General features: G+C 42.0%; 1 protein-coding gene across 4 annotated transcripts in view; it reads right to left on the bottom strand.

The window, feature by feature from the left end:
* UEVLD (UEV and lactate/malate dehyrogenase domains) overlaps nucleotides 1-12,170 on the bottom strand; it is a 60,534-nt gene extending 48,364 nt beyond the window's left edge. For 2 of the 4 annotated variants that reach the window (XR_005723634.1, XM_040255689.1), the window contains exons 1-2: nucleotides 10,545-12,170; nucleotides 1,437-1,521 (exon numbers count right to left, since the gene is read on the bottom strand). Coding sequence is in view for 2 of the 4 variants with exons in the window: in XM_040255689.1 (XP_040111623.1) it covers nucleotides 1,437-1,521; nucleotides 10,545-10,586 (127 nt within the window). In the remaining 2 variants the exon portion in view is untranslated. Of the gene's footprint in view, nucleotides 1-1,436; nucleotides 1,522-10,544 lie in introns of those variants that run through there. The other 2 variants (XM_040255691.1, XM_040255690.1) reach the window with 2 other exon arrangements.
* Nucleotides 12,171-12,492: the final 322 nt, after the last annotated feature.

Here is a 12,492-nt window from a genome sequence, read left to right as displayed (position 1 = left end):
AATTATCCTGTAAGATTAGAGTGGGCCTAAGCTAATCACTGGAGAAGGCAATGGCAACCCACTCCAGTGCTCTTGCCTGGAAAATCCCACGGACAGAGGAGCCTGGTGGGCTGCAGTCCATGGGGTCTCGAAGACTCGGACACGACTGAGCGACTTCACTTTCACTTTTCACTTTCATGCATTGGAGAAAGAAATGGCAACCCACTCCAGTGTTCTTGCTTGGAGAATCCCAGGGATGGGGGAGCCTGGTGGGCTGCCGTCTATGGGGTTGCACAGAGTCGGACACGACTGAAGCGACTTAGCAGCAGCAGCAGCAAGCTAATCACATTTGGTTCTTTCTTTTTTATTATTTACTTATTTTTCACTGTGCTGGACCTTCATTGCTGCACAGGGTTTTCTCTGGTTGTGGCCAGTGGGGGCTGCTCTCTAGGGGCAGTGCTAGGCTTCCCACTGCAGTGGTTTCTCTTCTTGCAGAGCACGGGCTCTAAGGCCTGGGGGCTTCAGTAGTTGCAGCACATGGGCCGAGTAGTTGTGGCTCCCAGGCTCCAGAGCACAGGCTCGGTAGTTTGGTGCATGAACCCATGCTCCCTGCATTGGCAGGCAGATTCTTTACCAATGAGCCACCAGGGAAGCCCCACAATTGGTTCTTAAAAGCAGAGAACCTGGGTTTCCCTGGAAGTCCAGAGAGTAAGAATCTGCCTTGCAACACAGGGGACACCAGCTCAGTCCCTGGTCTGGGAAGACCCCACATGATGCGGGGCAGTAAGCCCACATGCCACAGCTACCAAAGCCTGACAACTCCAGAGCCCGCACTCCCAGCAAGAGAAGCCGCCACACAGAAAAGCCCAAGCACCGCAACCAGAAACTTGCTGGCCGCAAGTAGAGGAGGCCCGGGCACAGCAATGAAGACCCACACAGTCAAATAAAATAGATTAAAAAACATTTTTTTAAGCAGAAAACCCTTTCTGTGGAGATTTGTGAAGGATGGCCAGAGAGATGCAAATTGCTAGCTTTAAAGATGGAGGAAGGTGACTCTGAGCCAAAGAATATGGGTGGCCATTAGAAACTAAAAAAGGTAGAGTCTTTTTTACCTTTTTTAAAAAAAATCTCCCAGAGCCTCCAGAAAGGATCTAAGACCTACCAACATTTCCAACCTACAGAGACTTATGCTGGGCTTCTAACTTACAGAACCATAAGATAGTAAATTTGTTTCAAGACACTAACTGTGTGCTAATTTGTTACAGCAGGAATAGGAAACTAAAACAACACAAATTTTATTAACTTCAAGTTTCCTTAAAAACCACAGGTCATAAAGTGTAGTTCAGAATCAGGGGGTAAAAGAGAGAAATGAGAAATTATAACACAGTTATAGCTCTCTAAGAACAAATAATTAATAGTTTAATAATGCAGCAAAATCTAGAGTAAATGATTCTTACCATAGGTATCCATGGAATATCTGAAATGTGGGAAAAACATGTTTACGTTCTTCAATTCTTCCACAGTTAAATCCCTGAACTTGTACTGAAAAGAGAAAAATGAACACAGAATAAGAATAAAACTATAGGCAATGGAACAATTACAAATTAACATTTAACTGAACACTTACTATAGGCTAGGCCCTGGGCTCTGAGTTTTACAATCATGAATGGTATTTGATTTAATCTCATTAATAACAACCCTGTGAAGTAGGTAGGGCTTATAACTGCTCAACTTTATAGAAAATGAAAGCTAGAGAATCAAAATAACTTGCTGAGTTAGATAGCAAGTGAAACCACAGCTCAAACCCAGTGCCTGGGCCTTTAATATCTATGTGAAATTTCACTCCTGACATCACAGTTAAAGATCCACCTCTCATGCCTGAATACCTCACTCACTTGAGACACCTTGAATTTCCCTTCCTGGTACTACAACTGGGTTTCAAAGAAAGAACAGAAAGCATGCAAGGGTTTGCAGTCAACTGCCTCCTCATTCACCCAGATGTAGTCTCAGAAACACTACCTTGGTTGCCCTGTGGGTAAAATCACTTAACTTCCTTGATCTTTTCTCATTGGCAAAGAGAAGGAGACTCCTACATTCCACCTCTTAGATTTGTGCTGGGGATTAAATGAAAAAAAAAAGCATGTTAAGAGTCTATTATCATTCTGAAAATGAAATTGAGAAAACAATCAAAAAGAATAAAATACTTATGAATACATTTAACAAGATGCAAAACAGACTCTGAAAACTACAAAACATTGTTGAAAGAAATTAAAGTGGATCTAAGTAAATAGAAAGACATCCCTTGTTGCTACATTAGAAAACTTCATATTGTTAAGATGGCAATAGTCCCTAACAGATTCAGTGATCAACAATCCACATTAAAATCCCAGCTGACTTTTTTTTTGCTCATTTGCAAAAATTCACATAGCGATCTTAAAATTCATATGGAAATTCAAAGAACACAGCCAAAACAATCTTAAAAAAGAACAAAAAAATCAGAAGAGTCATACTATAATCAAAAGACAGGCTACAATAAGAAAGACAGACAATAACAAATGTGGGAGAGGATGAGGAGAAATCAGAACCGTCTACACACACACCACTGCTGGTGGTAAAATGGTGCAGCTGCTGTGGAAGAGTCTGGCAGTTCTTCAGAAGATTAAAGAGTTACCACTGTTGCTGCTCAGTTGCTAAGTCGTGTCTGACTCTTTGCCACCCTATGGACCGTAGCCCACCAGGCTCCTTTGTCCGTGGGATGTCCCAGGCCAGCATACTGGAGTGGGCTGCCATTTCCTTCTCCAGGGGATCTTTCCAACACAGGGACCGAACCCACATCTGCTGCAATGGCAGGCGGATTCATTACCACTGAGCCACTAGGGAAGCCTGTTAGAGTTACCGTATGACCTAGCAATTCTACTCTGAGGCATACACCCAAGAAAAATGAAAACATGTCCACACAAAAACTTGTGCACAATTGTTCATAGCAGGATTATTTATAACAGTCAATAAGGAAAACAACCCAAATGTCCAGTATGATATATCCATAAAGTGGAATTCACCCATAAAAATGAATAAAGAACTGATATATATATGGATAAATCATGAAAACATTATACTAAGTGAAAGAAAACAGACAAAAAGCCACATATTAAATGACTTGCATATAAAGTACAAAAATAGGAAAATCCATAGAAACAAAAAGTAGATTAGTGAGTATAACCTCAGATATGCAGATGACACCACCCTTATGGCAGGAAGTGAAGAGGAGCTAAAAAGCCTCTAGATGAAAGTGAAAGAGGAGAGCGAAAAAGTTGGCTTAAAGCTCAACATTCAGAAAACGAAGATCACGGCATCCGGTCCCATCAATTCATGGGAAATAGATGGGGAAACAGTGGAAACAGTGTCAGACTTTATTTTTTTGGGCTCCAAAATCACTGCAGATGGTGACTGCAGCCATGAAATTAAAAGATGCTTACTCCTTGGAAGAAAAGTTATGACCAACCTAGACAGTATATTCAAAAGCAGAGATATTACTTTGCTGACTAAGGTCCGTCTAGTCAAGGCTATGGTTTTTCCAGTAGTCATGTATGGATGTGAGAGTTGGACTGTGAAGAAGGCTGAGCACCGAAGAATTGATGCTTTTGAACTGTGGTGTTGGAGAAGACTCTTGAGAGTCCCTTCGACTGCAAGGAAATCCAACCAGTTCATTCTGAAGGAGATCAGCCCTGGGATTTCTTTGGAAGGAATGATGCTAAAGCTGAAATTTCAGTACTTTGGCCACCTCATGTGAAGAGTTGACTCATTGGAAAAGACTCTGATGCTGGGAGGGATTGGGGGCAGGAGGAGAAGGGGACGACCGAGGATGAGATGGCTGGATGGCATCACGGACTCGATGGACGTGAGTCTGAGTGAACTCCAGGAGATGGTGATGGACAGGGAGGCCTGGCGTGCTGCAATTCATGGGGTCGCAAAGAGTCGGACACGACTGAGCGACTGAACTGAACTGAACTGAGGGCTGGAGGTGACTAGGAGAAAATCAAGAATAACTTCTAACAGATCCTGTTTCCTCTCTCTGAATCTTTTTTTTTCATGTACAATATCAATTTTTCATGTGCAAGAGATATAGCTCTACCACCTGGCAACTTCAGTAGCAAAGTATGAAAATCTCGTGATTAACATTTGTAATTAACATTTGTAAAAGTGAGGTATTAAATGAAATGTGTGTACAACAGTAAGTGCAGACAGGAAATGATGAATCAACAGCATATCTAAGTTACAAAGAGGCCTCTGAAAAGAGCTGTCTACAATTCACGTTAGAGCCTAGAAAGGTATAGGAAAATAGAGGGAAAGAGGAAGGTCATTTTAGGAGAAGGTCATTTTGTTTTGGGGAAAAATTTTGGCAGAAGAAAAAGCATATCATTTATTAACAACTTGAAAACAGAAAATTCTTACTCATCTTTGTATTTCCCCACAGTAATCTGTACAGGGCATGCCTTCAATAAATGTAGGCTAACTGGATGGCAGCCAGCAAAGAGACAAGAGTCATACAAGTAGAGTGGATACAGAAAGCAATTATGATCCACAGGGACAGCAATCACTAAGATCACTAAAATAAAGGGTCGACCAGTATTCCCTACAGCAGGGTAACCATGAATCCCAGACTCAGTGTTCCCGACTCAGTGAAATCAAAAGTGAATGAAATCATCCCCACTCTAAACACTAAACAAATGTACAAAAAGCTGCACTTGGATTACACATTTATTATGCATCATATCATTTCTCTTTTGTTTTCTAGTTGATATTATATGCTGTTTTCTACATTCTTAACATCCTCTGAGAATATAATAATTAATGGCTGCATAGGGATATATACTAGAATTGATCTAATTGCAAAGTAATATGAAAGTCTGTTGAAAAAGGGCAAAAGCACTCTTTGTTAGGGCTTTAAAACCCAAATATCACTACTAGTCAAATAGGTGATTTTCATTCTTGATGAAAAAGATCTATTTTATCTATTAAAAATATATATATATTATCGAAAAATCCCTAAAGGTCCAGTGGTTAGGACTCCATGTTCTCACTACCACAGGCCCAGGTTTAATCGCCTGTTGGAGAACTAAGATCCTGCACGCCTTGCAGCATGGCCAAAAAAAAAAAAAAGTCCTGTCACTTTTAGTCTATATGAAATAGAGTATCTTCTTAGTGGAATATTAAATATAATCCATGACTATTAACATATAATCCATTACTATTCCTATACCACCTAAGAGAAGTCTGTGTAACATTCTCTGAAGATATACCTCAGACAATGCCATCTGCTTAAAGGGCGCAAGCAGCAAACTAAAGAGGAAACCTGGCCGATGAAATCCTAAAACAATTATACTATCATAAAAATCATTATTAAAAAAAAATCATTGTGACTAGGGTTTCCTTGGTGGCTCAGTGGTAAAGAACCCGCCTGCCAACGCAGGAGACATGGGTCCGATCCCTGATCCGGGAGGTTTCCACATGCCACGAACAACTAAGCCCACGTGCCACACTGTTGAGCCTACGCCCCAGAGCCTGGGAGCCACAACTACTGAACCCACGCGCTGCAGCCGCCGAAGCCCATGCACCTTAGAGCCGTGCTCCACAGCAAGAGAAGCCACCTCAGTGAGAGGCCCGTGCACCGAAACCAGAGAGCAGCCCCTGCTCACTGCAGCTAGAGGAAAGCCTGCGTGGCAGTGAAGACCCAGCACAGCCAAAAATAAACAAATAAATAAAACTGTACATTAAAAAAATGGATATGACTGCAAAATTGAGAAGTTACTAAAATTCAGTCTTAATCTGCTCCACTGCAGTATGTGTATTTAGTAGACTGATATTTATGAACATCAGAGTACTCCTGTATGACACTGCTCAAATGTTGGACACTGAGGAGTATTTTACGGCATCATTTCACTTTTTTAAACAAATTAAGCATTAAGGAATCTTACAAATTAAGTCCAATCCTACTATTTTATGAGTGAGCAAATCTAGGTTAAGTTACCTGTTCAAGGTAACTCGGCCAGGGAAGGAAGAAATAGAAATTAGGGAACCAGAAAATCTTTCCAAACCTAGTATTTAATATATACTAAAGGATATATATATATATATATACACAGACACATAAACATATATGTACATATATACACATTTTGAAAAATAAACACTTATAAACCAACCTACCCTCCAGTGCTGTCCAGCAAAACTTTCTGCCATAATGGAAAAGATCATTGTGTGTGCTTTGAATACAGTAGCCACATGTGGCTACCGACACTTGTGGCTGGTGTGACTTGAGAAACTCAATTTTTAATTTTATCTAATTTTGATGAATATAAGATGCTGGGAGCCAGCGTGAGGAACTCCACCCATGGCAAAGGTCATGAGGAAGGAGGCTTCGGCATACGCAAAGGCGGGATCGAGCCTCAGGAAACCCCCTGTTCCCGAGCATCTACCCCCAAAACCAGAGTCTACCTACTTTACTGTTTTATGCGCTCACCTATACCTCTGACTTTACGGGGGGCTGTTGCCCCACCACCTCTCTCGGAGAAGGAATTAACTTGCAGCTCCAGTTAATAAAAATTCCTGGGCGTGACAAGAGTGTTTCAACTTACAAACTCCTCTGAAGGTTCTCTAGCCTGCCTGAGCAGGTTCATCCGGCCAAATGTGATTGTTTACAGCCTCCCAACTGTGAGAGGCACGAGATGCTTTAAACTTTCTATATACAGATTCTTTTGAGAAGTTACAAAACTATTAGTATAGTATCAGTGGGTTGATTAGAAATTATATTGGTGAAGGGTTTTTCATTTGTTGAGCCAATATTTGCTGCTAAATCTCCATATTCCCTGCCCTTATAATGAACATAACTAGCATATAGGAGAAATAAGTATTAACCCTTAAGATTAATCATGTTAAACCTTAGGCTAAGTAAATTCCCTTTCTTGATTGTAACTCACTACACCCTCACCCTATAGGAATGCAACTTTATTTGGAGGGTGGCGCCTGGTTTAAGAAAAAATCACCCCTGGAAAAAATAAGTTTTCTGGTTGACTGACCGTTATCAGAAAGGGCCATAAAATGTCAGCAGGCCTCATGGCCAGAAGATGATGTAAAACCCCTAAGACCTTTGTATAATTTTATATGAAGCACCTGATTTTGACAAAGGTCAGGTCTGCTGACCCCGCGTGACTCTGTATTCATCCCTATGTATAACAAAAAGTATATAAGCAAACCTGAAAATAAAGAAATCGGGTCAGTTTCTGGAAAGACTGATTTCCCCGTGTCATTCTTTCTTTCCCCTTCTGGCTGAATTCCCATCTGGAGCATGGATGCTATTCCACGTAAACCAAGTTATTCAGCCTCTTTTTCTCCACTAATTTTCCTACTACACTATTCTTTTCTAATCTCTCTTTATATCTGTAATTAAGTAAGTTTTTTCCTAGGATGCCTACTCCGTCTCCCCTTCGAATTACCCTGGATCCACCAGGGCTGGACCCCGGCAGTAAAAAGCCACATGTGGTGAGTGGCTACCATACTACTGGACAGCACAGACCTTTCCAATCCCATTACATCTGTCTGGGTTTTTCTTCTCTCAACCATTCAACTGCTTACCTTAAACTGTAGTCATATTCCTTTTGCCTTTCCCCCTCCATAGTTTTTATCATTTGTGTGCATCCTTAAATACCACTCTCTACTGCTTAGCTGCTTTTTGGTTTAATTAAAATATAATTTTGTATATAATCTCCAATTTTTTTCCTGAACATACTGTTTCTAAGATTCACTCCTATTGCTGTATGTTGTAATATTTCATTCATTTTCACTGCTGCAGAGTAGTGTTTTCAGTTGTGTGAATGAATAGAGAACAAACTATCTTTCCATCAATGAACATCTGGGTTGTTTCTAATTTTGAATTATGAATAATTCTGCAAATGTCTCTTGCTTCATATATTATGAATCATCTACGGTATCTACTTAGATGTAGAAGGACATAAAATAGACATAATCAAATTAATTTTAAAAAGCCCAAGCTGTTTCCCAAATAATTAAATAACCATTTAACCACCAGCAGTGGGGAGTCCCAGGTGACACAGTGGTAAAGAATTAGCCTGACAGTGCAAGAGACCCCTGGGTCAGGAATATCCCCTGGAGGAAAAAATGGCAACCCACTCTAGTATTCTCACTGGGAAAATTCCACAGACAGAGGAATCTGGTGGGCTACAGTCCATGGGGTTACAAAGAGTCAGACATGACTGAGCAACTAAGTCACCCACATAGTGACAGAAAATGGTGTTTTACCATGGTCTCAATTTGCTTTTCCACGGTTCCTAACGGATTGGGCAAACACTCATTTCCCTGTTGTCTTCTTTTATTTTTCAAAAAATGATTATTTATGCCTTTTGTCCAATTTTGTATTGGTTTTAATATTGATATGTAAGCTAATTTATATAATCTGGATACCAATACCTTCTCAATTATGCATTACAATATTATTCACCAAGTTTGTATTTTGCCTCTTCACACTCTTTTTACACATAAAAGTTCTTAATTTGAATGCAGTCAAATTTATCAGTCTCTTCTTTGAGTATTTTACATCTTGTTTAAAAAATGTTTGTATACTCTTTGAGTTCATGAAGATTCTTCCCTCCATTTATCTCTGTATGTTTTTAAAGCTCATCTCTTACATTTAAATCTTTAATCCATGGGGAATTTTTAGTTACTTAGTAAGGTCCAATTTCATTTTCTCCAACATGGATAATCATTTGTCCCTGTATTCTCCTTTCTGTAGTTTTCTGCAATGCCTCTTCTGTTTTATATAGCATTTTCAAAACATATGTGAACATGATTCTAAGCCCTCTAGTCTGTTCCCCTGGTTAATCAGTCTATCCTATATCAATACCACACTAAGTCTCAATTACTAGTCTTGATATCTGGTAGAGCAAGCCCCACACCTATTCTTCTGCACGAATGTCAAGATTATTCTTGGCCTTTTGTCCTTCCAAATGAATTTTAGAATCAATTTGAAAATTTCCCCAAATACCCTGTTAGAATTTTGACTGGAACTGCATTGACTCTATAAGTCAATCTGGAGAAAGCAGATATCTTCATAGCCATGAAGTTGGAATATTTATCTAGGCAGGAATATTTATAAGGTTTCCTTTGTTTTCAAGAAGATTTTTTACATTCTCCAAAAGGTACTGTTCACAAAATCTGCAGCACTAAAATTATTTCTAAATATTAAGTTGTTATATTATTTGCCTACTTCAAGGACTAAGGAACTTTGGAAATATCTGCTAGACTGACTTGTTTCTAACTCGTTTCCTTAATTTACATATCCAACAGACATTTATTAAGCACCAATGTGCCAGATTCTATCCTATGCACTGATAAAAACCTTCCTCAACTATTCTGCTCCAACCCCTGAGAAAATCACTGTCTCTCTTTTATCTTTTTCCAGCATTCCAGTCCCCCCAAAATTATTAAGTGTTTTTTTCTCGTCTCAACTTCAGCAGTTCTTCCCCCTGGACACATCATGCTCCCCTCAATGAAAAACTTGATAGAGTGGTTCTTTTAATTTAATATTCTCTTAAGAGGAGCCAGAAAGCCTGTAACCCTAGGTACGATGATATTTCTTTTCCTACAAGACCTACACATCTGTCACAATAGATAAAATCATCCAAATCAGGAATATAAACAATTTCAATCAAAAAGACACGAACCCAACAAAAACGTCACAAATGTATGCTTTCCGCACAGGGAGTCTTACAAAGCGTTATGAATCACTGAACTAAGAAACTGGTGGAAAAGTCTGCCTCAGACTGCACACTAGTGTGGAATCAGACAGCCTGGGCTAACAGCCTGGTGTAACATGGAAAGTGACCTTAGTCACGCCCTAGAACTGCAGGTCAGACTTCTGGGTCAGCCCTCCCAGTCAACCTTTCAACGTTAAGAGGATCTCTTCTGGGCCTTCCAACCCTGTTTTCATTCCCAAATCTACACCAGTCTTTCATCTACCGCAGTTACTTAGCACCCCCGTTTTTGTCAGGCACAGGGCCAGATGAGGGAATAAATACAGCGCTGTCTGTGCCGCCATGAAGTTCACCTTCCAAGAGTAAGGTCTGTATAGAAATAATTACTCCACGATGTGATAATCGATATATCCGAAAGCAAGGAGAGAGGAGGGAGTGATTCTATCTCCTAGGGAGTAACATCTGAGTCCCAAAGGATGAACACTGCAAGTCAAAAACAGAGGGGTGTGGGTGGGGGTAGGCCATTTCTGCCGACAGAAAGCCGTGGTTAAAGGGATAGGCGAGTGCTGGAAGCTGAGACAGAGAAGCTGGTGGCTTGAGAAGCTGTGAGAGCCGGTGCAGGTTGGGGGGATCTCGGAACTGCGGCGGGGGTGGGGGGGCAGAGACACGGCCGCACCGCACCCATTCCCCGCAGCCGGCTTCAGGCCAGCCCACCCTGGCTCCGAGCCCCGAGAAAAGCCGGTAAACACCCCGAGGAAGTAGGCTGGCCCCGGACCCTGCCCGGCCGGCTGCCCGCACCTTGCCAAGGAGTCGCCTGAGAGCCTCGCTGTCGAACTCCATCTCCAGCCAGGACCGCGAGGCCGGTTCCGCGACCCCAGCCCCAGGATCTCCTTCCGCACTCTCCCTGGACGGAGGCTGCCGCGGACCAAACTTCCCGAGCAGTCCTAGACCCCGCCCCTTCCCAGGCTCGAAAGTCCGCCCGCGTCCAACGCCCGGGGCTCAGCCTGGCTCCGCCCGCAGTCTGATGACCGATCCGCTGAGAACCGTGAGCGCCCACGGAACCATGACCCGGCTTGCTGGAAGGAAACTCGGGGACATCTGTGAAGAAAGGAATAGGAAGGACCCGAGGAGAGGCAGTAAAGGAGGTAGAAGATATTGGCGCTGTTCTGGGGAGAGAGTTTCCAGAAGGATGTGTTAAATTCGGCCGAGTATCGAGAAAGATCAAGACCCCCGAGTTGTAGTTGCATTTAGAAAGGAAGAGGTAATGGAACTTCAAAAGCAAATCCTCGGGGAGGCTAGACAGGAAAACCGAACAGGTTTTAAAACTGGGAGGTAAAACAGCTGAGTGAGGGTTGTGCAACGTGGGGGGAAGGGGTTGGCTTTGCGGGACGGGGCAGGGTAAAGCATAACCACGCTGGTGGCAGAAAGAGGAAAAAGTCAAGTGACAAAAAGATTTTGAAGACAAAAGTAGGAGATTCGTGGATAAGGTCATCTGGAGCAGTAAGACGAAGAGATGCAATTTGCTGGCCTTGTTTGGTCTGCTTGAATGAGTTACTTATCAGCTTTGCATCCCTGGTTTGAGTCGGTCTCCAGAGCTTGCTATTGTAACGCTAAAGAGATTGTGGGGGCAGGAGGGTGATTGTATTTATAGGAAGAGCCAAAGGTAGGAATACTGTGACTAGTAGATGATGATGAAAGGTTGGAAGGAGCACTTATTTATTCAACAAACTTTTGTTGAACGTCGGCTATTTGCTAGATACTGTTGGGGAGGAAGAAATTTTCTATTCTTGTAGCTTCTTCTCTCTGGTCTAAAAAGTAAACTGACACCAGACAGAAAAACAGGAGAAAATCAGACTGAAATTAATAACACGTATCCCTGGGAGAGACCCAGGAGAACTGTGAGTAACCATAATGGCCGAAGCCCCCACCTTAAATACCATCTTCAGCCAAAGGCAAAAGAGGATGTTGGGGGTTGTGGTTTGAAACCTCAAAGGGGAGATAGTTTACATGGAGATGAAAAGTAAATGTTTGATAAACAAATATTTGCTGAGCCTTGCAGAGCCTAGGAGACTCAGTTCTAGGCTCTGCCAGGTTACTCCCACCTCGCCTAGCTCATACTCCTTACCTGGGGAACAGACCCTCTATCTAAAACCTTTGAGGCACTTAGGGGAAGGTCAAAGATTCTATCTGAGTCTCTCGGGCTTTAAACGTAATCATCATCAATTAATCCTCCTACCAAAGGGACACGTTTTAGGGTGGCAAATTTTGCTCCCCTACAGTATTTTTCTAGATCTGACGATAGAGAAGTAAACGAAATAGACAAAAGTATTGGCAGTCCTCAGGATGTCATTCTTTTATTAGTAAGAGCAAAACCATAAATATGCTAAGTAAATGAGACCATATGTTAGAAGTGATTACATGTCGTGAGGAATAAATTTTTAAAAGGCAGGGTAAGAAGGTAAGGGTAGGTCTCCCTGACAGACTAAGCATTGTGTGTTAGAGGACATCCAGGGCCTTTAGACAGGTGTGTGCTTGGGGAAACTGCAGGGAGGCCAGTGTGGCTGGAGCCAAATGAAGAGGTGAGGAAGCAGAAGTAGGCAATTCAAAGAAACACGGGGGAGCCACAGATGGTTTAGGGGCAATGATTCTTCCAGTATGGTTCCCAGATTTCCTCGGCATCACTTGGATCTTTACAGAAATGTGCATTCTAAGGCCCCACCCCAGACTTAAATAGGAAACCCTGGGG

Source organism: Oryx dammah, unplaced genomic scaffold (assembly GCF_014754425.2).
Source record: "Oryx dammah isolate SB20612 unplaced genomic scaffold, SCBI_Odam_1.1 HiC_scaffold_15, whole genome shotgun sequence".
NCBI lineage: Eukaryota > Metazoa > Chordata > Mammalia > Artiodactyla > Bovidae > Oryx > Oryx dammah.
This window is presented reverse-complemented; position numbering and strand designations above follow the sequence as displayed.